At 50.2% G+C, this 22,574-nt stretch overlaps 1 protein-coding gene across 5 annotated transcripts in view; it reads right to left on the bottom strand.

Moving 5' to 3' along the window:
* Positions 1-2,659: 2,659 nt before the first annotated feature.
* Positions 2,660-22,574, bottom strand: part of LOC111858355 (RNA-binding motif, single-stranded-interacting protein 1-like) — a 36,158-nt gene continuing 16,243 nt past the window's right edge. For 2 of the 5 annotated variants that reach the window (XM_023840071.2, XM_023840076.2), the window contains exons 2-14: positions 18,853-19,028; positions 14,624-14,682; positions 13,260-13,351; positions 8,066-8,223; positions 7,282-7,361; positions 6,693-6,805; positions 6,500-6,549; positions 6,325-6,409; positions 6,159-6,209; positions 4,716-4,826; positions 4,466-4,546; positions 4,179-4,257; positions 2,660-3,905 (exon numbers count right to left, since the gene is read on the bottom strand). In XM_023840071.2, the coding sequence (XP_023695839.1) occupies positions 4,186-4,257; positions 4,466-4,546; positions 4,716-4,826; positions 6,159-6,209; positions 6,325-6,409; positions 6,500-6,549; positions 6,693-6,805; positions 7,282-7,361; positions 8,066-8,223; positions 13,260-13,351; positions 14,624-14,682; positions 18,853-19,028 (1,128 nt within the window). In that variant the 3' untranslated portion in view covers positions 2,660-3,905; positions 4,179-4,185. Of the gene's footprint in view, positions 3,906-4,178; positions 4,258-4,465; positions 4,547-4,715; positions 4,827-6,158; positions 6,210-6,324; positions 6,410-6,499; positions 6,550-6,692; positions 6,806-7,281; positions 7,362-8,065; positions 8,224-13,253; positions 13,352-14,623; positions 14,683-18,852; positions 19,029-22,574 lie in introns of all 5 variants that reach the window. The other 3 variants (XM_023840073.2, XM_023840070.2, XM_023840074.2) reach the window with 3 other exon arrangements.

Genomic DNA, 22,574 nt, shown 5'->3' with positions numbered 1-22,574 from the left:
CCAGCCATAACACATCACTTTTGATAGGCTTTGGTGAGCCATAAATCAGCCTTAACACATCACTTTTGATAGGCTTTGGGGATGGATAAATCAGCCTTACATCACTTTTGATAGGCTTTGGAGAGGCATATTCTGAATCCACATTTCTTCAGTGTTGGACAGACATGCTCTATTTACCTCCTGGGGGGTGGCTCATTGAGTTAGGCCTCTATGCCTGTGATTGGACGGTCCCGTACTCAGCACAACAGAAACATGTCTGTTGGGCCCTTGAGCACAACTCCTAAAGCCTGAAAGGCCGAACCAGCGCTCAGACCTCAGTCTCAACTCTATATGTGTGTGTTTGCAAAAACCAAAGAACTGGAAAGTACCTCCACTTGGGCAAAAGGCAAATAAAGCACAATTTCAGATTTATTTCTTTACACCAGAAATCATTTTAACAGGAGAGCAACCTTTGACTGCACCATGGCATAGTATTTGGTGAATGAAGCAAATTCTGATTCACACTGAATTCAGAAGAACTATACTTTTGTGAGGGTTTTTGAAGTCACAAGATCCAAGTCTGACCCCTGAGGTGACAGAAGCCCTAGCAGAAGGGGTGTTTCTACATCAAGTTTACCCCAGGCTTGACATTTTGTATTTTTTTAAGGAAGACGGTGGTAACACACCCAGGGATATAGCCCTGAGTGATTAGACCTAACAATGCCCATAGGGCTATAGCCCCAAGTGATTAGACCTAACAATGCCCATAGGGCTATAGCCCCGAGTGATTAGACCTAACAATGCCCATAGGGCTATAGCCCCGAGTGATTAGACCTAACAATGATCATAGGGCTATAGCCCCGAGTGATTAGACCTAGCAATGCCCATAGGGCTATAGCCCCGAGTGATTAGACCTGCAGAAACAGACTAAATACCAATAACTTAGAAATGGTCACAGCCAGTCTGACATTCACACACCATCCAGAGGGACGAGTAGCAGCTTACAGCCTACATGATGCATACACATATGGTCTTCCCTCCTCCTTCTCAGGTTACCCAACACACACCATAACATACCAAGAATTCCGCAAAAAGGGAAATTTGAAGGCCTTAAGCAATGTTTCACAGTCTACAGCCCTCGTGATGATTAAGAAACCAGTGAGAATGTCTTGACCTTGATGATGGTGCAGTGATGCGAGAGCCCCACAGGGAGGCGACGTGGATCAAACTGCAACACCCCTGTAGGACAGCACAACACAACAGCCTACACCAGGCTGTGTTCTGCAGGGCCCAGGACCAGGGCCAAGCCTTGCAGTCCTGGTGATGCAGTACAGGAGCCCTTGAAGGCCAAACATAGCAGTGACCACCCCCCCCCCCCCCCCCCGAAGTTACATGCAGCCAGAACTTAGTCAGTCATAGGTCCAACACAAGATTTTATTCAAACATTTCAACAAAATGAACAGAAATAAACTTAAATCAAAATAAAATTTACAGTTAAAATGTCTTTTTGGCTGTAACCAACACTAGAAAGAAAAACAGAGTAAAGTCTGTGATGTCGCTGGAAACACAGGATGCCTCTGGCAAGTCCGAAAAAAAAAAATCCTCTTGATCATATAGACATCTATGAAAATCTTTTTTTTTATTTCTTCAAACAGTCTGTACAAAAGTTCTTTCTTCATAAATTATTACTTTTTTTTAATATAATTTAATGGCTGTCTAGTACAAGATGGTTGATTAAATGCGCATTCCTTTCCCGAATTCCTCTTCAAACTCTGGACCCAGACGGCGTGTGGCACTTGATTCAGACACAACTAGCAGCAAAACGCCTCTCGGGTGCTTGACAGCTGTTTCGTGACAAGCAGGACCGCTCTGCTCCGTGAGCTACACTCCGGCTGTGAAAGCAGACCTGCAGACTGCGGCGGCGAGCGCGACGTCTCCGCGAACGACGATAACCATGTTCTGGGGAGGGGGGGGGCGGGGGACCGGGCGCGGGTGGGGGCGGTAGAAAAGAGATTATATAGCTAGCTCCTGAGCTCAGCTTTTGGTCTGGGAGAGGATGGTGTGTGTGTGTGTGTGTGTGTGTGTGTCTAGGACAAGGGTGGGCTGGACCTGCAAACCCGACCCAATACAAAAGGAGAAGGGGCTAACTAAGAATGGCAAAAAGAAGTCTGAGGTAGATAACTGGTCAGCCAGACCAAAGATCAGGGCACAACATAGTCTGGTGGAAGACAACTCAATTTAAAGCCTTTTTTGAAATGTTGTGATTTTAAACCGAGAATGACCTGCTTGCCATCACACATTTTCTCCTTGTGTCAAGCTGTCTGTTCTTACTCCATTTTTTTTTTTTTTGCACTGAACACACGTATTGCATTTTTTTTGTTTTTGTAGTGATGAAATCGGAGAGTACAACAATCCCCGCTGGTTCAAGGAAATCGTCCTTCATTCTGTTGTGTCCATAAGTTAACGAGATAGAAGAAGAAGGAAAAAAAAAACTGAACACAAATGTACAAAAAAGGCACATTCTCCGAATGGCAATCTAGGCAAGGGCGGGTGGTGAACAGGGAGGATGGGGGGGGGGGGGGGGGCGGGGGGTGAGTCAGTAACGTCGGTTCTTCAAGTCGAAGCACAGCATCGCGCCGGGTCCTCTTTTGCTAGCTCACAGTTCTTTGGTGAAGTAAACTTTTGGAAAGTGCCATGCTTTTTATTTATTACTGTCAAAGAGCTAGTTTAGTAAAGTCTATTTCCCACCTCTCGACTTGCCTAAGTCTGAACTACAATGAATTTTTGCCACAGTTTTAAAAAAAAGGCTTTCTGTTAGAGTGTTCTTGCATCGTAAGTCCAGGTTTGTCTATTTGCATTTTAACTGAACAAATACACAAATAAAATTACAATCCCACCAATCTGACAATAATCCCCCCCTCCCCTGACCTAGCACCCCCACTGCAACATTTTTTTCCTTTTCCTAAAACTACACATCTTTAAAACAAAGATCGAAAAGTTCATCATTCAGCATTCAGTTCATAAATTTCTACCACATTCAAAAAAGAGCCAAGTTTAAATTTCTGATTGTACAAACAATACACCCTATCAAAAGAAGATGAGATTCTGAAACGTCACTCAAAACATGTCTATCCTATTGTTGTATCCTAAATCTTCTATTTCTAATATTCAGCAGATATCATCAGGGGATAAAACAAAATAAAACGGCAAGCAACATTAAATGGATTCAGCTCAATGTTTAAAAAAGTCCTACTTAGCTAATTTACAAGGCAATTGTTTTCAGAGTTCTTTCCTTGCTCTGTAAGCCTTAAAACATAGCTGTTTAGAAAACGTAAGGCAAATCGAACAACAGTAGGATTAGCCGGGACTAAAAGACGATATCTTCTTGGGGGGGGTCGTAACAGAGTCTTACTTCACCATAGCAACACTCACACAGCAACCACATAAAGAAACAACTCATTTTAACATGTCTAGCTAATTAACGATCTCCGTATAAAACAGAACAAACCAAAAAGCTTTAAAAATCATAAAAGATAAAAAAATAAGACATCTCTGCTGTCATGCACCAAACTTCACACAATCCCCCATGATTGAAGTCCTTATGTCCATGTGGCAGTTGGTAAAAAACAAAGTTCTTTCTTTATTAAAATAAAAATGTTTTTGTTTTCCTTTTTTTCTTTTTAATTAGCATCCCTTGATGAAACTAAGCATGTTTTCGCGTTTCCTGGAACTCTTGCCAAAGTAGCTTCCATTGAGTCCCGTTATAAAACAAATGGAAAATAAACAAACAAACAGACAACCAAAAAGAAATTCTCTGTAGAACCTGTGCAAACCGCTGACATGTCTTGTAAAGCTGAACCAAAGTCGGAAGTGAGGGCCGCGTCAGCTGTGTGGGCAGATTCCTCCTGTGGGCCTCCCACGAACATCTGAGAAGGGATTGAGCGAGACATCAGGACAGGCGAGCTCTCCTACACGTGACATTACTGTTATCTCAAACTACTGCCTTCTCTGGGACATAAAGCGGAGTATACGCTGTTCTCTTACTCGCTTTCTGGTGTCTGTCAGTCAGGCTAAACCATGAGAGTGCATGTCTCCCCTTTGGGATTTGAACCCACAACCTACTCGCTCCAACGTTCAGTCTCTTAAGACAACGCCGGCAGCTTGCCGTCGCGATGTGACAGAGTTGGGCAAGCCTGTACCTGAAGTTTACTTGGTTTGCTGATAAGCGTAAGGAGAATGATCACTGGATGACTCCACCGCGTGCTGCCCGCTGTTCTCCTGAAGATAAGACAAAAGAAAAAGGTGCCACTGTCATGGTAGGAGCCTCACAGATGTTCTCAAACCTTCTCCTGATGACTTTCTGTGGTACCATAAAAATTCAGGCTCATTATGAACTCTGCTTTGCCCCTTTCCTTGATAAAACCCAGAGCTCTTCAAGGTCAACCCTGAAGCGAATCTGATGCTTTGAATACGAGAGATGACAGACCTCGACTTGAACCCCCGTAGTCTGTATGTGGGCGTACTGTGGAATGAATGCTGTCGGAATAGCTGTGTTGGCTGGCATGAACTGTAGACGCAGACAAAGAAAACAGCGTGTCATTTTTCACGACGGCACGTTCACATCAAACGCTGCCTCACAATATGACACCACATGCTGATAGGACTCTGCACTTCTTCACACGAGTTGAGATATGGGCTCTGCCCTGAACTGGGAGCTTCGCTTCGCCTCGCCTCACCGTTCCGGTGCTGCTAATGGACAGCTGGCCCATCTGCTGAGTCAGGGGGTTCATCATGGACGTTGGCTGCAGTGACATAGTATGGTCCATAGAGGGCGAAAAAACTGCTGCCTGGATTGGGGAAAGGGAAGAAAGTCAGCTTCTTTGGCAGGAGAGGGTCAGTAGCTGAAGGAGCAGGGCCAGTTAGTTCCCTCTGATGGTTAACAACAGGAACTACCCCAGAGATCATTGTGCAATAGTCGTTTTCTCTGAAAGTATGATTTATAGACATACCCAATACCGAAAACCACAGAGAAACAATGACATGGCAAACCAAATGCAATCACACGTACTGTTTAAAAGACGGCAATAATAAAACAGTTTTATAGTATGGTGTTAAAAACAAAACTCTTAAAGACAGGGCATAAAAAGATGTGTGAATTTCCTGATTTAGAGGAAGAGAAAGCTTATAAGAGGTGGAAAAGAACTGTCACGGAGCCATAAGATACACAAAAACGGTCACTGGGGGCCCCAGCAAAGCCAGCGCCGCCTTTCCTGGAGGAGGCCAGACGTGCTGGGCTGCAGCAGGCCGGGCTGGGCCGGGCCAGCTCTCCTCCCAGTTAGAATAACGTCTGAGCCCGGGTCTGACTGCAAGGAGCAACCCGAGAGCTCACTGTGTATCGCATGGAGGCGCGGCAGCAAGTCTGCGCGTCACATGATACGGCCGGCCGCGGCGTCAAAGCACAGGCGGCGGATAGCGGCCTGCCAGGCGGTCACACACGTTACTGCGCGGGGCTGGGGTACTGTCAGGAAGCGACAGAGGGCGGGGACGGGGACGGGGGTGTCATGCGGTGCCCGTGGTCTGAGGCGACCTCTGCTGGAGCCATCTGCCATCCTGCAGCACTGGAGCAAAAGCAAAAGGTGCGAGCAGGCCAGCAAAGATGAGGGGGCGGGGTTTATTCCCTGTTATCAGTGAGAAGCCCCAGCTACAGCATCCACGCATTTCCTGCGACCGCGCTCGCCAACACGGCTCCGACAGCTGCACACGAGCCGAGCGACGGGGGCCAGCGTGTCCAGTCACGGTGCTCGCTACCCACCAGCGATAAATAAATGGAAACGGTACAATAAAAACTAGCAGACAGCTGTTGGAAAACCCTTCAGATTGGAATTAGAAACCCCACACACACACAGACACACACACACCCAGAAGGTCCACATGTGTTCCTCCACCACCTGCATGCCTGACTAGGATAATCAGGGGTTGGATAACAGCTGACTAATAGAATTAGATGTGCAGATGGTACGAAAGGAAAGTGGGAATTGCTGGGGGGGGAGGGGGCTTCAAGGCCCCCCTGTGATTGCAGGGGGAAGGGGCTGACGGTACGGGAAATGAGAACAAAACGATGGGAGGAAGACGACAAAGAGGACTGAGGAAGACAGAAGATGAGGCTGCTCTGCTCTTACCGGGTGCTGCATGATGTAGGGCTGGTGGGACACCCAGGAAGGGCTCGGCAACTGGAAGAGGACGGACATGCCTGCGTGAGCGGACCGGGAGTACGGTGTGGGACAGCAAGTCTGCATTTACCCAGGAGGTCCCCCGCAGGGGCCATGCGACGGGATAGACGGCCACCTGATAGGTAGAGATGGGCGAGATGTACGGGGTCATGGACGTCTGCATCATCCGGTTCGCAATACTGTACGGTGACGGGTAAAACCTGAAGATGGCAGAGACAAAGAGAGGGTTTGGTCAGCAGGCCACCACGTTTACAGCAGAGGAACACCCTCTTGGCCCGAGCCCCCCTTACCCGTTCTGCAGGGCGACGGTGGTGGGGTCATAGGTGAGGGTCATCCCAGCCTGGCGGGTGGGGCCCAACAAAGAAATGGTCACACCAAGGTTTCCCACAAGCCCCCCCACCCCCAAACATGCAGAGACCTGATTCTGCAGCCTCTGCGACCCTAAATCAGACCCTAAACCAGAAATGCGAAGGCGGTACTCACAAGCCTCACCTCGTCCCGCAGCCAGGGACGACCGTTCGGCACGTACTTGCTCTGGCTCTGGCGTTTCTTCTGTCCGCCGTCGGCGAATTTGCAGAGCAGAGGCTCCGAGGGAGCTGCAGGAGACAGCGGGATGAGGACCCCACCCTCACGGACAGCCCTGAAGGCCTGCATCACCCACGCAACCAGCAGAATCGCGGACGTCTATGGATGACACTGTGACACTGGGCCGGCCGCTACAATTTATTTGGCAGCGACGTTTCTGTGGGACAGGCCTGCCAAAATGCAGCTTCCTCATCAGTCTTCAGAAAGAACTGTTTTTTTTTAGCCAACAGAGGGAGCTATGAATCACCTGTCACCACCACCTCTCAGGAGAGCTGGAGACCACCTCCGATGTTCAGACGAATATCAGCTAAGGTGTCTGAAGACAACCCAAGGGGCCCGATATATGGAGAATTACTTTGTCTCGCTTGATAGCATCACATAGGGTTTGGGTTCCTCAAAACATGGTGTGTGCGTGAGGAGGGGGGCACGAAACTGGCAGAGAATGTGCGGCCTCTCGCGCTCGCTTGCCAATGTGACGGGAGCTTACCCAGACCTCCCTGCGGCAGCTTGATGAACTTCCCGTTGAAGTGCGAGATCACGGCGTCACACTTCTCCGTCGACTCCATCCTGAAAGACACATGTGCACAGGTGGGTGACATGCTGTGATAATTCACACGACTGTCCTGCGCCGATGATAGCCATTAGCTTAGAGACTGCACTTGGCTTATGGGTCCTACAGAAAGTCCCAATGACTATCGCAAGAATATCCTCCTAGGAGCAGTGGCAAGTCTGTGTGATGCCTTAACGGTTCCGGTGCAACTCGGGTTAACCGTGCGCTCTGAAAAGATACGCAAGTCACGGCTTGGCAGGGAAGGGGTGGGGTGGGCGGAGCCATGAGTCCGGTTTTCTGGTTAATTGGCCAAGTGGCTCGCCTGGGTGAGCCGGAATGCAGGTGTTCTGGGCTGGGACCACCGCAGAACGGAATCAACGACGACGGTCTCCAGGGGAGGGGCCAAAGGTTTCGTAATTAACCAATAACATGTCAAGAGAATCTTACAGACCATGAACAATGGTAAATTGAAGGGACCATCATTCTATCTATTGCATCAGGTGCTAAAATGGGCAGGGGCATATCTATGCGGTATCATAAGATAAGATAGTATTTAATTTATCCCAAGGGGAAAACTTCAGAACGCACAGAATCCTCCACACAGGAACAATGTCGGCACAGCAGTGGCTAACAAGACCAATTCCAGTTCAGTGGTTGGTGCATCAAAGCAACCCTCCTTTGAAATGGAGAGCTGATCCAGGATCAGGTGCGGCACCCTCACCTGGCGAAGCCCACCCCCCGGCTAGCTCCGTTGGAGTCCCTGAGGATCCGCGTGGAGATGACCTGTCCGAAGGGCTTCAGCATGCTCTCCAGCTCCTGCTCGTCCATGGACAGGGGCAGGTTGGAGATGTACAGGTTCGTCGGGTCCTGCTCTTGTTGCTGGGGGGAGAGAGAGAGGCTGGGACCTTAAACTGAAAACTGCACAGAGATCATGTTCATTTACAGAAAGGCTCTCAGCCCAGAGCAAAATCAAAGCATTCTCCAGGATAACCCATAATTACACATGCAGTGTGGAATTCTCTGGGAGGGGTCGGTGGGTGTTGAGTGTAAGAGTTCAAAGTGTCTGTCTTAAAGAAACATTTTGCCTTGCTTTAGAATAAAAAAAAAACACCGGCTGGCATTTCCTTATCCTTGGGGTGGGCTGGTCAGCCCCCTCTCCCCCCCTGCCCCCAGGGGAACCGGGCCTGTTGGTCGCTCCTAAATCCATCGGCTGTCTGCGTTCTCACAAACAGAAAACACAGAGTCACCCACTACGCAGCTGCCCTTCTCACTGCGCTAGAGGGCCGTTAGGGAGAGCGCCGCCGAATTCTCGGTAACCAGCGCGCATTTTAAGGAGCCGGATCGCGTTTCTGAAGTAAGACAGACGATCCCGGACGTGACTGGGGACCCGCTGAGCGTTCCAGTAAGCCGTGCGGATCACTACTGGTGCCAGAGTTACCCGGGACGGACAGATTACAGGGCGGCCGACAACGCTTCCGGGTGGGGTGGCGGTGGGGACGACAAACATCTTCAATACAACACACCTCCTCTTGGCCCCCGTGGGCTGTGTGGGGCCCCCTCCCATGGCAGGGTCGGGTCACGGCCAGCCGGCGATCAGCATGCTGCCTGCAGCCTGCTCCAGCCCACACCGGCTCTCCTTCTGCCCGCGTCAGCATAACCGCCACGCCACCACCTCCCCGCGGTCGGCGCCGCCGCATTAATATTCATCAGCGAGCTGCCGTCTTCTCGCCCTGCGCGGGCCCGGATTGGATTACCAGGGCAAACCGCTGACGGGGATTTTAAAATAAATAAATAACACCAAATAAAAAATCTACGCGCACTGGACAACCAGCTGGGAGAGGCTGCAATCAGCGTTTGGCAAAGTGGGAAGGGGAGGTTTGTTTAACCAATGCGAGCATCTCTTCAGCTTCGGGGGGGTAAAATTGCTTCTCAGCTTGCGGCTCTAAAAGGTCCATGGTCCCTGGGAACCATTCAGTGCCCCCACACCGTTCATGTTCCTGCATGCGCATTTCCCAATTGCACTCTTCCTCTGCTCTGCTCTGATTGGCCGTGTCATGACTGGCCTCCCGTCTCTGTGTGTGAGCCATTTCTGGGCCGTGGGCATCAAACGACATAGGCAGACAGTCACCCTTACATAACACTTTGAGGTGGTGTGCTGGTTCATACGGCCTCGGTTTTTGATATACTGTTGATAGCTTCACCCTTAAACCGTCACCAGTACTGTGTTTATAACCACCGAGAAAAATAATGCTGCTGTTTGCTTAACAGTGGGGCTACAGGAAGGGCTTTCAGCACCTGGAGCCACACTGAATTATGGGTAAAAATGCATTTTAAAAGAGGCTGTTTCAGCTCGTATCTGAAGCGAGACAGTCTTCAACTCAAAGATTTTAGACAGGCAAACAACTGCACCGCCTGTCTGCCTCCGTGGGCTGTGGACAGATGACTGGCAAGAAACCAAGACATCTGTTTCTGCCGTGTTCAGTGTCACCAGCCAATCAGCCTGTCATTAAAGGTCATGTGACTGCGGCCTGCTCAGGGAGAGCGACTGATTGACAGCCTTGCTAAAGAGCGCTGCGTCTCTGTCACATGCTTTCACGTGCTCCACCCCGTCCTCCCAGTATATCGATACGCAATTAGTCACTTCAGTGGGATCGTGTTACAAATGGAATAAAGAGCAGCATTTAGCAGCCTTATCACCCTCAACTCAGCGGATCGTCCAGTTACACTGTATTTAGGCTGAGAAGATCCACCACTTCGACCCTCATGTTTCCGTGTTTTTATCGTCATCATCACCATTATTATTATAAGCTCTAGTGGCGAACAGCAGACTGTCAACCGTCTTGGCTCACCTTGAGACATCAGGCTATGCCAAACAGATACCGTTCTGCTCACAAAACACCTTCCCAAAAAGCCAATGCAGAAATAAATATCACAGGCAGGAGCAGAGATGCGATTCAGAGCACTGCTCTGTAGAGCCTGTGTTTACAAAAGCGAAATAAAATCCAACTTCTTAAACGGATAATAATATTTTCAGTCAAGACATTTGGTACTTTATATAAGAGATTCTTAAAAAACGCAGTCCGCATATCATGATCTGTGGCCCGAAAGGTCACATCTCCCTGCTCAGAAAGATCAGAGCAGCGGCTGTGTAACATCGCTGCGTGGAGATGTGGCAGGTGAACCACCTCGAAGCACACCTGGGTCAACCAATAAAGAGTGCGATGAGTAGTTAATCGTTTTGATGTGTAGTTAATTACTTGAATTGGACAGGCTGGTGATGGAAAAGGACTAACAGGTAGAACGGGGGGACGGGGGGGGGGGCTCAGAGGCATAGGCTAGGAGGCACATTCCGGAGAATTCTCTGGGGTAAGCCTGCAGGACGGCTCCTTTTCTGGGCAGAGCACAGAGTCCGCCTCCTACCGGTCTGGATGTGACACCCTTCCGAGCATATCATGCGTCATTCACCAGCCGCTTGGAGATGTGTCACCGCAGGTGGTGGTGGTGGTAGTGGGAGGGGCCGGAGGGGGGAGTAGTGACACTGACACGAGTCGAAGGTGACCGCTTCGGCGAAGAGGCCACGCTGAACTGCTCTACGAAAACAACGGGCTGGAGGAAGGGGTTCTGGCCGGTTTGGACACGGGTCAGCAGGCTGGCCGCCTACTTTCAGGACTGTGCGGTGAAGTGGACACCCCGAGGCCGGGACGGACGGCGTTTGGTGCAGACGCCGGAAAACAGGCACTCCTACATGACGGGCCTCTGAAGAAAGCAGAGTCATTTTCGCCAGCTTACGCTGGTGCTGCTGCATCTCGAACTGACAGCCGAGGCAGTAAACAGGGTGAAGTGCTACAATCAGCAATGGACGAAAAGTAGGAGCAATCGGGACCCCCTCCATAATTGGGAGGAAACTCGTTACAGCTACACCCTATTCGCAACCCCCTCTCCATCCGGCGCCATTTAAATAATGACTCTGTATTTGAATACCTCTGTTGGAAAAGACAAGCGTGCTTGAAAAGGCCTTTGTCAGCCAGTCCATTAACTCCCACTAAGTCTCTGTAATAAAAAAAAAAGTCAACGGAAAGGCCTGAGATTTTTAATAGCCTTTACGGTGAACAATACCTGGATTAGAGTCGGCCAAGCCCACCAGAACTGTTTTATCTTAATTAAAAATGAAACGAGGGCGGAGGAATTTAGCAAAGATGGCATTAGCATTCCGAGATTGGTGGGGAATTAGATTCCCGTATTCTTGCCCGGATTTACGGGCTCTGCTTTCCCAGCTTACGGAGCTGGTTGCTGTGACAACCTCCAATTACCGCGCTTCCCATTTCCTACGTCTGGGAGAGTAACGCTGTTTGTTCCCCCCGAGTCACCATGGAGCCCCAGTCCCCCCCGGGCCCCCAGCCGTGATGGACTACGAGATGCGGAGTCCGCTGCCACTCTCCCTCGCGTGCTTCAAGGGACTCATCCACACTGAGCTCACATGGGCACGAGAACGAAGGACTTGAGTTCAGTGGGACCGCGGTTAAATGACGACCGACGACCGACGACCGACGACCGATGACCGCTCTTGGCTCTACAGCCGCCTCAATTTGGGGCATGTCTCGCTTCGGTGAAGGTGGAGCCTGTAAGCCAAGAGGAGCTCAGGTCCACGTCCCATTGGCGGGTGCAGTGACGGACAGGCCGATGTCAGCTTGACGCCCATGAAGCTGCTGGCTGTGGATCCCTAGATGAGCCACGGATGATGCCCCCCCCCCTCCCCGATGTCTCCTGCCTGTTCCTGTCAGCACTCCAACCCACCCCAGCCCACATGGTTTCCTTTGGTTTGTAGCCCCCCCCCTCCCCTTCCTGATGGGTACATAGTAGAGAGGGTCATATCAGCCATGGTTGTAAAATTTAAGTAGACCTACTGGACGTAGGCACATACCCCTAGCCCCGCGAGCTACAGACTACCTGAAGAAGTTTAGGGTGAAAATGAGAGCCAACATTATTGAGCTTTTCCACTGGCATACAGGAACCAGGCTGTACCTGGCCTGTACCGCGAAGAGAGCCCGGTTACAGTGTGGTTCCAGCTCGCTTCGGTTTTCCACTGCAGAAAGGTCGGCTTGGTAAAGGCGTTTGGCGCTTATTTACTGTTCACACAGCGTATACCTGTTGGCTAATTCCCACTAGCACATCTGTGAGAGTCGCTGTGTTATGTCAGCACCGAACGGTAGCGGAATTAGCATTCGCTCGTGTAAATTTGCATGACGAATCCATTCTGTTCAGCTGTTCTATAAGTACTATAAGGCGGTTGGAAGTAAATCGAGAATGCATCGCGATGCGCAATACTACTAACAATGAATAATATATAGAATATGCCCCTTTTTTCCTTCAGATAATCTGTGCATATCGATGCAGAACACCGGTATCTCTGAGCATTTGAACCAATGATGGTGGTGACGCAGCCAGCTAGGTTAACGGCAGGGCCGTGTCACTGTGGCCACGGCTCAGGTACGACTCGCATACTTTATAATGGAAAACAGTCACTTTGCAGTTCGGCTTGGTTCATGGTGGCCGTGGGAAAGCGCCACTAGACCAAATCATAGCTTCAAGTCGCCCTATTGCGCAGAAGAGTGCGATGCAATGGAAGACGGTCTTTGACATGCCCCCCCACTCCAAAATCCCCAATGTGCATTTATTAACCACAAATCTCACCCCCCCCCCCACCCCGAAGCATTACAGTGAATCATATTCAGTCACTGTATTCTAATGGGGGGGGGGGGGGCTGACCTAGGGTTGAAGATGTGATGGAGGCATGAGGCCCAGGACATGAGGGAGGGGGATTGTGGGGGATGATGCGAGTGGTTGTGCTGATGTGACCCCCCCAGACTGGTGGTGGTGGCTGCAGCATGCACGGCCGGATGGAGCCATACCCTCACCTTCGCCATCTGCACCTGGACACCGGTGGTCTTCAAGGCAGCGACGGCTTTCTGGGCGGCGGAGGGGCTATCGAAATCCACAAAGCCGTAGCCTAGGGGAGAAGGCGGGCAGGGAGTGAGACGGCCGGTGTGCATTCGGAACAGCATTAACGGTCAGCGGGGCCGTGACCAAACTACCGAGAGAGCCGCTAAGGACTCCCCCAGAGCAGGAGTGTAGAGAGGTAAAGACACAGGCCTAAGCCTCAGGTCCCAGACGGCCCACTGCGGGCGACCAGGTAAAACGAGCTAAAAATCTGCCCGTGCAACTGATTATCAACGATGTGTAACTATGCGGGTCATTAATGTGACTTGAACGCACAATAATGCATTAAAAATCTTAACTTTTTAACTAGCTACATATTACTAATAAAACTAATGAAAACGAGCTGTGATGTCACTATCAGGCTGTTCCCGGGGCCCTGGGTGCTGCCGCCGCCCGTTTGACCCCCGTTGACCTCCTGCTCTACACGGAGCCCAGGAACTAACTCCCAGGTGAACGATGGGTTCCAAGACGCCGGAGCGGCTTATTTGGACTCTGGCGATAAAACGCTCATTCACACACGGGATGGTGGCCGGGTGCTGTAGGGCACAGTAAAGACCTCAGCATGACTGTGTGGTTACCAGAGACAGCTCAAGGCTGGACTTCCACACACAGAGCTTCCTAAAGCCGTTTCCCAACCCGGTCCTCAGGGACCCAGGGCCAGTCCACGTTTCTGTTGTCTCCCAGCTCCAGGTAGCGAAAATGTGACCGTTGGGACCTGCTCTACTTAGTGTACTGGTTGCTCAGTACACTATGCTGTTTAATCACTTCTTTATTGTGACTTCTGCATTGGAAGTGAATAAAATTAAATGAGTACAACGAAATCATGGTAAACGTGAAGGCAGCTCACAACCTTTCATGGTAGGGTGTACTATACACGCCCCCCTGCAAAGTGTCACTAGGGTCATAAGGAAGATGTGGAGTATTGTATCCAGACCACGCCGATTTCACCCCGGGCTGTCTTTACTGCCTCATGTTGGAAGGAGCATGTCACTTGAGTGAAATGAAATTATTGCCATAAGCAGAGAGATACACAAAGCAGGGCTGAAGAACCCTGATCACGCACTCAAATAAGCCATTCCCCACATCTGACTGAACTACATGATACTACACTATGACTGCCGACTATCCAGGCAGATCTGCAAGACATTCTTTACAGGAATTGGTACCCAGGATCAAAGGTAGTCGGAAGCGAATGAACAACACAGCCTGGAGACCGCCCCCCCTCCCCCCACACACACACACCTTATGATGAGGTGAAATCCAAGCAATCAGGGATACATACCTTTGCATTTGTTCGTCGTCTTGTCAAGGATGGCCTTCGTCGAAACGATCTTCCCGTACCTGCGAACAGAGAATTGTATCGTTGGCCGAGTTCAAGCACAGACCAGCGGAGAGCAGCGTCTCTGCTGCTAGTGGCCACATCACCCTAAAAAAGTGCGGCATGGAGATCTGGGAGAGGCTGCACGAGTGTCGAATGAAGCCGGCAGCCCAAATCGCTAACCAAAAGCCTTTCGTCCCTGGGAACCCCCCCCCCCATTTCAACCACAAAGACTGTCAATGCACTTTGGTGGCGCACCTTCCATCTGGGCCACCCAGTAAATGCCACGGGTCAAAAGTTAAGGAGGAGGAGCCTGTCTTCATACAGGTGACATGCTGATGATTCTGGGAAGGCCAGTGGAAATGTCAACGATCAGCAGAATGACCAATGACTTATTTTAGAGAAAGGGATTTTTACTGAAGCAAATGCTTACGACTGACTGAAGGGTGCCCCCCCCCCCCCCCCCCGCCCCACTCAAGGGATGTAAAACAGCAGCCTTTAACTCATGAGGATAAATCCCCTCAGTCACTATGCACACCACAGCATGCCTCTGCTTGAGGACTTTGGTTTGCTCATCTGGATTGAGGAATTTGCATTGCACTCAAGCTGGAAACTGGAGCAGATGCAATGAAATAACATCATAAAATCCCAAGACCGAAGGACGGCCCTTCCAGCATGCCAGAGAAGAGCAGAACATCCCGCAAATGAGCCCTCCGGCGCAGTGCCTCCGTTTAGCGCCGTGGCTAGCTGCCGTCGCCTCGCAGGAACGTGGGAATTTATACTGCACTGCGCTGGTTAGTGGTCAAAAATGCGAAGGGAACAAGCAGTCTCCTCCACCGGAGAGGAAATGCAACCCAGCACTCAGCTGCGGGAAGTTAGGATAACAGAGAAGAAATCTGGGTGCAAGATGCATCACAAAAACGAGGAGACGGGCAAGGGCTTTTCCCAGCATCCGGAAACATGCCTGCCGGAACTGTAAGACCCAGTGGAAGCCGGGAAGGACGACACAGGCCCCAGAAGCCGACTGAAAACAGAGGAGAGTTCCTTTCAGAGAAAATGCTGACCTTTGACCCTTTCCAGGAAGCGATCGGGCAGCGTACACGTGAATGAACCTTGACCCAAAGATGCCAAATGCAACATGAGCGCGGTTCACGCAAGCAAGCGTGCACAGGCAGCTGCGTGACCTGCTGTTTTAACCCCTACAGCTGGTCAGGATCAGGGCTGTCAGCCCGTCCTCTGTGCCTCGTCACGAATCAGAGAGAGCCATCCCCGAGCGGAAACACGCACGTAAATCTGCCTGCGAGCAGAACCCCAGCAGAACCGTGTGCTTCTGCAGTCATCCTACCGCTGCGAATGAATCACGAGGACTGTATCTGGGGGCACAGTCATACCCTGTGTTATATTAATCAGATAAGAATAACGACGGTGCCATTAAACAACAAGCCCTCTCACAGAAATGGAAAAAAATGATAATTTGTGGGTACATCCCAGAGAGCGGATTGCAGATAATTGCAAAAAACACCACGTAATGAAGCAACTGTTACGTAGAGATGCAGGATAACAGCAGGTTTTCATTTCCAGGGTGCCGACTCAGCTGGTTATCCATCTTTATTAATATTAATCACTAATTATATTCTGTAAGGGGCAGCACAGTGGTCTCACGGCTCCAGGGTCGGGCGTTCACTTCCTGTCCCAGCCACTGCAATCCCGCATCCGATTAAGCGGTTATGGAAAACGGCTGGACAGCATGATCTGCATTTCTACAAGCTTTATGAATTTACGATAAACTGAGTGTCGAAAAGATTAAGAAATGAAGTGAGGATTTTGCAAGGAGAACGGGACACGATGTGACAGTCGACGCAGCGAGCGAATCGCTGTCGTGGCAATGCCATCACGGGGCAGAATGTAGTGGCTGGTTAGTATTCCTTCAGGAGGTGAGTAAATGGGCAGGGGGGGTGACCTGGGGAGAGGCAGGGCCACGACTAAAGGCACACTGGCTGCATGCCGCGCGGACAGAGCGTTTGTGAAGGAGTGGGGCTTAATCAGGGGGGACATCAACTGCTGTTATAGCCTCTTCCCATTTCCCATGACAGCGCGACGGGCGAACCCTCAGCTGGATGGTCTGGCTGGTTGTTCTGTTCCCCTGAGACTCCAGTTACCATGCATCTCACAGTCGAGTAGAAAGACGCACACAGACACCAGTGGTGGAAAGGTGTCCTTCACCCACACTGCGGTTCACTGCAGAGACAGGCATGCACTGCTCCAAGCTCCCGAGAAGGCGGGGAGATGCAGAACTGGAGCGTCCTGCGACCGAACCCCACACAGACATCACCACTGTGTAAGGTTTCAATACAAAACACCCAGGCACACGCACGCCGTCCACATGACACACTCACGGCATGCTTCAGGGGAAAGAGCGGGCATGCAGGCAAAATTCCCGGCGTGAAGATGTGCCGACAGTCATGGCTGGGGGTGGGGCCCAGCGGGACACACGCACCAATGCAGTGGCCACATGGGCGGTCCCGCAGCGCTGCCATTCCTCGCATAGTGCACAGCGCAAGCTTAACTGCAGCACTGCAGTTTTAAGCTGCCGAGAAGGGTCTTTAAAAACATCTTGATTAGCACATACCTCAGAGTCGACCCGTCTAATCGCCAGTAATGACAACAGCGAGTGGGCTGGCAGGGAGAGGTCAGAGGTCAAACCTTTCAAGTATCTGGACATGGATTAGCTGGGAGCCGTGGACACAGGCTGGGGAGGGGAGGGGGGCACCAGCTGACCCCAAACACCGCCACCTAGCATTAATCCCCACTCTTAAAGGTTGCCTTAGGGCGTCCCCAGAGACCGGAATCTCACTCACAGACGTTTCCCACGGCAACAAGCGAGACGCCGCAGTGAGGAGTGATGGGGAGCTGGGGGCATGGAGGTTCTAAGGTCACCGTAGCTCAGCGAAACACAACAATTCTGCCCGCCATTCTGTCAGCTGGAACCGCTCCCCATGCCCCCCCCCCCAGGCTGCCGTGTCATTTCTCCCCACAAATTAAAACCGACCGCCCTCTGTGACTCCCCTGCCTGACCCACCATGCTGTGGTCCGTCACTGTAACACCCAGCCCCCCCCCCCACCAATACTGCTTTTAGTTTTTAGTGCAGAGGACAGAATACGGATTAACACACAAAACTGGGCTTCTATAGGCATCCAGCTGTGCTCTAAACTGTTTAAATCCAACATACATGCATGACCACAGATTAGTTATGATACAGCACAAAAGGTCTCTCACAGCCAGGTTACATGGCAATATACCGGAATACCAGCTGCTGCATTAATATAATTACTTTAACTCATTTAATTAAATTACATATTAAATCACATATTGTATATAATTAAATTTACAAAAATCTGATTTAAATTAATATTGCAAATTAAAATGGCCCCTTCACTCACATTTTTCTGAAGGACTTTTTGATGGAAACAAATCTGAATAAGAAATACATCCCCCCCCCCCCACCACCCCAACTAATCTCTTCAGGGTGATATTGGGGGGGGAGGGGAGGGAGTCCTGTGCGCTCACAGATAGTCTTTGGATGCTTGCTTAAGTGTTCAAAATTGGTCTCATAGCAAATGTCCATTGACAAGCAATGTTTAACATATCTGCTCATATCTTTTCTTTTTATTGACATAATTTTTTGACTCATTCAATTCTGTTTTTGCCATTTTGCTATTAATTGCAATTGTAGTCACTGGCTCCCAAAGGGATACTAAACACAAATGTTTGGCATTTTATGTTGTTGCAAAAGTGTTACTAATTAAAAAGCACCCAGTGAAACTGCTTGTCAATGCGCTTTTTAAATCAGAACAGCTCCTTTAGAACTAAAATTTATTAGTACCTGAATATTTTACTTTATAACTTCCGGTTGTTCCTAATACTATTTGTAAACGAATGAAGTAATGATTTTTCTTATAAAACTAATAAATTGGCGATGCTTTTACTTAATTAAGCAAGCATCCCAGGACTTTCTGTGAGCTCTGTACGTATAAAATATCTCCTGTTCGTTAGACGACACGCTAACTCTGCTTCGCACTCGGTCTCAGGTTAAAAATGGCTGCCCCCTAACATCACGGCCGTAATATAATTATCAGGTGGGCTATGCGCTTCCTATGCTACGCAGTGGTCAGAGGGATCGCTGGTTACTCACGGCTGGCAGAGCTTGACCAGGTCGTGGTCGGTGGTTGCGGGGGGCAAACCCCGGATGTACAGATTGGTCTTGCTCAGCTGATCCCAGCCCGCCGTGCTGCTGTTGCTGCTGCTGTGGTTGGCGCTGCTGCTGGGGCTGGGGGGGGCCATGGGTGGGCCGGAGGGCACGGCTGGGGGCTGCGGGGGGGGGGGGGGGGGCATACAGGACGATCAGGACTGGGTAGGCCTCAAAATCATGCTGGTTCACAATAAGACGACAGCTTCAAAAGAATCACATAACATTTTATATCAGGGGGCATTGATAAGCCACTTAAACGTTTATGTCAAAGTCAAGGACAAAATGCAGGACAGCAGGGATGGGGAGACTGTCGATGGGGGGCTACGATGTAGATGCGACTGGATGCAGGGGGACCGGATCTTAGTTTCAGAGTGTCAGCCCTGAACTGGACCTGAACAGACACCTCCTGGCTGCCCTAGAGGACACCTAAGGAAACTGAAAGCCCTGTGCATTAGCATAGCACCAGCACTGCAGCTGCACAGGTAGGGGGGCTTTAGCCATGCAGCTGCAGAAAGGACAGGCGCTGCATGTCAGTGTAGCATCGTTGAGACGACTCCACATGTAGAGGGTTTTACCAATTAGCATAGCGCTGACAGCTACAGAAGTGGCAGGTACTGCATGCAAGCACAATGCAAGCCAACGCTGCAGAAGGCTTCGCGCATTAGCATGGTGCAGCTGAGGCTGCTGCGCACGCAGCACGCTTCGCGCATTAGCATAGCGCCAACGGCTACACAAGTGGCGGGCTCCGGACGTTAGCGTAGCCTGAAAGCAGCAGCTCTATGGACAGCAGGCTTCACATGGTACCACAGTGCTATTAGCTACAGAAGTGGCAGGCTCTGGACGTTAGCATAGCGCCGGCGGTGCATTTGCACATGCAGCAGGCTTTGTGTATTAGCCCGGCACCAGCAGCTACTGAAGTGGCAGTCTCTGCTCATTAGCGTAGCTTTGACGCTACGGAGGCACTTGCAACAGGCATCGCGCATTACGATGGTGCAACTAAGCATCCAGCAGGCTTGGCACATTAGCATAGCGCGGGTGGCGCAGTTGCAGCAGGTTTAGCGTAACATAGCATCAGCCCGGTGTGTGTGTGTAAACAACCCAGGCTGTTAACACTCCTGCCACAGACAACCGACCAAACAAGTCCACTTCCATTTCCAGAGCCCCACACCCTCCAGCATCGCGTCAGAATCGCATCAACCCCACCCTTCCTCTCATCACCCCCTCATTCACTGCTAAGAAAAAAAAGTCAACATAAGAGATGCAAGACTACCACCTACAAATGAAAGCTCATTTTGTTGATCACCAGGCAAGTTCCTACACATCTGTAACAACACATTCATTGCATCTCGAACTGGGCGGTTGTTTCTGCAGCTTAAGTTGTGACATTTTCACCTGCGTTACGACTGGAAGTCCACAGAGAGTATAATTCATGCACTTTGCAAGTCGACAATATCCACACCCAGTGTGTATTATTCCAGACTGTCTATCAGACTGTCATTTAACTTTCCAAATAAAAGTTCCCACCCAGTCATGTCTGCACGAAAAACAACAACTCCTGCAGCCCTTTATTACCCAGAGGGCTTTGCAGAGCAACAGAAATAACAGAGAGCCTTCATAATGAAACACTGGCTGGGAGCAGGAAAAACATGGAAATGCTAATAGTAGCAAACTGCTAACTGTGTAAGTTATTGAATTTCAGTGGATCCCCCTACCACAGCCCAGCACAAATCGCATATCAATTCACGGGATATGCGATTTCGCCCTTGCCAAATAGAGCAATATTTTGATCATGCGACCAGAAGAACTATAACAGTCGTTAATTCAACCCCCGGTTACCCACTGGTAATAAAATGTGACCGCTAGGAGCTGAACATATTAAATGGCCGAACAGAAAGAAAGGGGGGGGGGGGGTATCAAATCACCATAACAACAGTGTCACCTTCATCCAAAGACAGAAACGCACGGCATCAGGAACAGAGATCCTCCATATTCCTGCCCCTGCATGCGGAATACAGGATCGCATCCAGCTAGCAGAGGCAGGCCGAATATGGCGTGCTTGCTAAACTTCGGCATGGGTGAGATGGCTCCCCTCCCCCAACACCCACAACCCCCACCCCCCCCCCCACATCCCCAGGAAACACATGGAATCTGAAGCATGAAGTGCTGACTGAAAGCAGCCATTTTCAGCTGGCCGAGAGCCAAGTCCGGGGTCCCTCCTGTGGGACTCGGACTCCTTCAGTCCTGGGGGGTGGGGGCTTGCTATCTGCTTTCCAGGCGCCCAGGCCTCGCCTCTGCCTAGCTGCATGCGAGACGGAGCCCCCGCTTTGCAGCTCGATTCTTACGACACCAACGACATTTAAAAACAACAAGGCCTGTAAAAGTTCCTCTCTGGTCAAGAAAATATGACTGTGTCCACACGTCTGTATTGTCTCAAGCCCCCACGAGACGAACGAATTTCCACGGAGTCAAGCAGCATGCTTCGAACGAGATCGAAGGTGACAACTGTTAAACAGTTATTCAGAAAATTATTGCGCACAAATAACCACTGCTTTCCACCCAATGACAGGGACTATCAGCAAAATCACAACAGCACCAAGTGTCATGTTCCTGCATGTAAATAAAATGGCCTCACTATCTTTTTTCCTTATTCTCATGCTGAGTTCGCCCCCCCCCCCTCTTCGGCATCCATGTGTGTGGCATTACACCGCCGGGGGCGGCTGGGGAGAGCAGCATTCGCCGACAGGGACGTATTTATCGGCATCCCAGGCAGGACGCGGCTGCAACGCGATGCCGGCAGCGGACGGTGCGATCTCCAAGCAGGGCGACCTTGCGCTCCGGCACCTTAGCGGTCCGTGCAGGCCTCGGCGGCGACAGTCGGCCGTGGGACAACCTGTGGCGACTCAGTGTTCCCCGTCAAAACAGCTTAAGTGCTTTACCAGCTCCCGACCCCCCCCCCACCCCCGCCACTGCAGTCTTGGAGACGGACAGCTACAGGCATAACAACGCAAGGCACGCAGGGAACCTCGGCTGGGAATGCTTGGGCCCCCGATCACAGGTATGCGCGAACGGGAACCACGGATCCACCATCGGAACCAGAAAGGGCTCTTTTTCAGGAACTTTATTGCAATTCCATAAGCATCATTTCAGCAGCAGATGCCTGTCTAGGTAATTTATAAAGGGGAAAAAAATAGAGAAATGTGAAAAGACCACAGGAATTTGGATGAATAACTCTATCGAGGAGTAATAAAGCTCGCATCACAAAAAAAATACATTGGTAAAGGAATCAATTGCTGATGATGTCCCAAATCTAAAATAGAAAAACCCTTAAAGACCCTAGACGTGAAGTTAGCACAGCTTACCGTTACTGCACCTCAGAAATACTTCAAACATCAGAACATGATTTAAAAAGAAAAGGAAATAGTTTTAAAAATGGCTTTTATGAATATTTTCAAGCAATAAAGTTTTATGGCAGAAAAACTGAGGAAACATTAAAAGGGATATTATACCCAAAATGACAGTTTATTCATTTTCTGAGCTGTTTTCTCACATAACCAAAGGAAACTGTTTTACTCAAATACCTAGGAAGGCATATTAAAAAGAGAATGGCCCCTTTGTTTTCCAGGGAAAAAAAATCCCAGTTGAAAACAAAAAGTATGCTGCTGTGT

Source organism: Paramormyrops kingsleyae, chromosome 16, assembly GCF_048594095.1.
Source record: "Paramormyrops kingsleyae isolate MSU_618 chromosome 16, PKINGS_0.4, whole genome shotgun sequence".
Taxonomy (NCBI): domain Eukaryota; kingdom Metazoa; phylum Chordata; class Actinopteri; order Osteoglossiformes; family Mormyridae; genus Paramormyrops; species Paramormyrops kingsleyae.
Note: the sequence above shows the minus strand (reverse complement) of the source record. Positions and strands in the feature narration are given on the sequence as shown.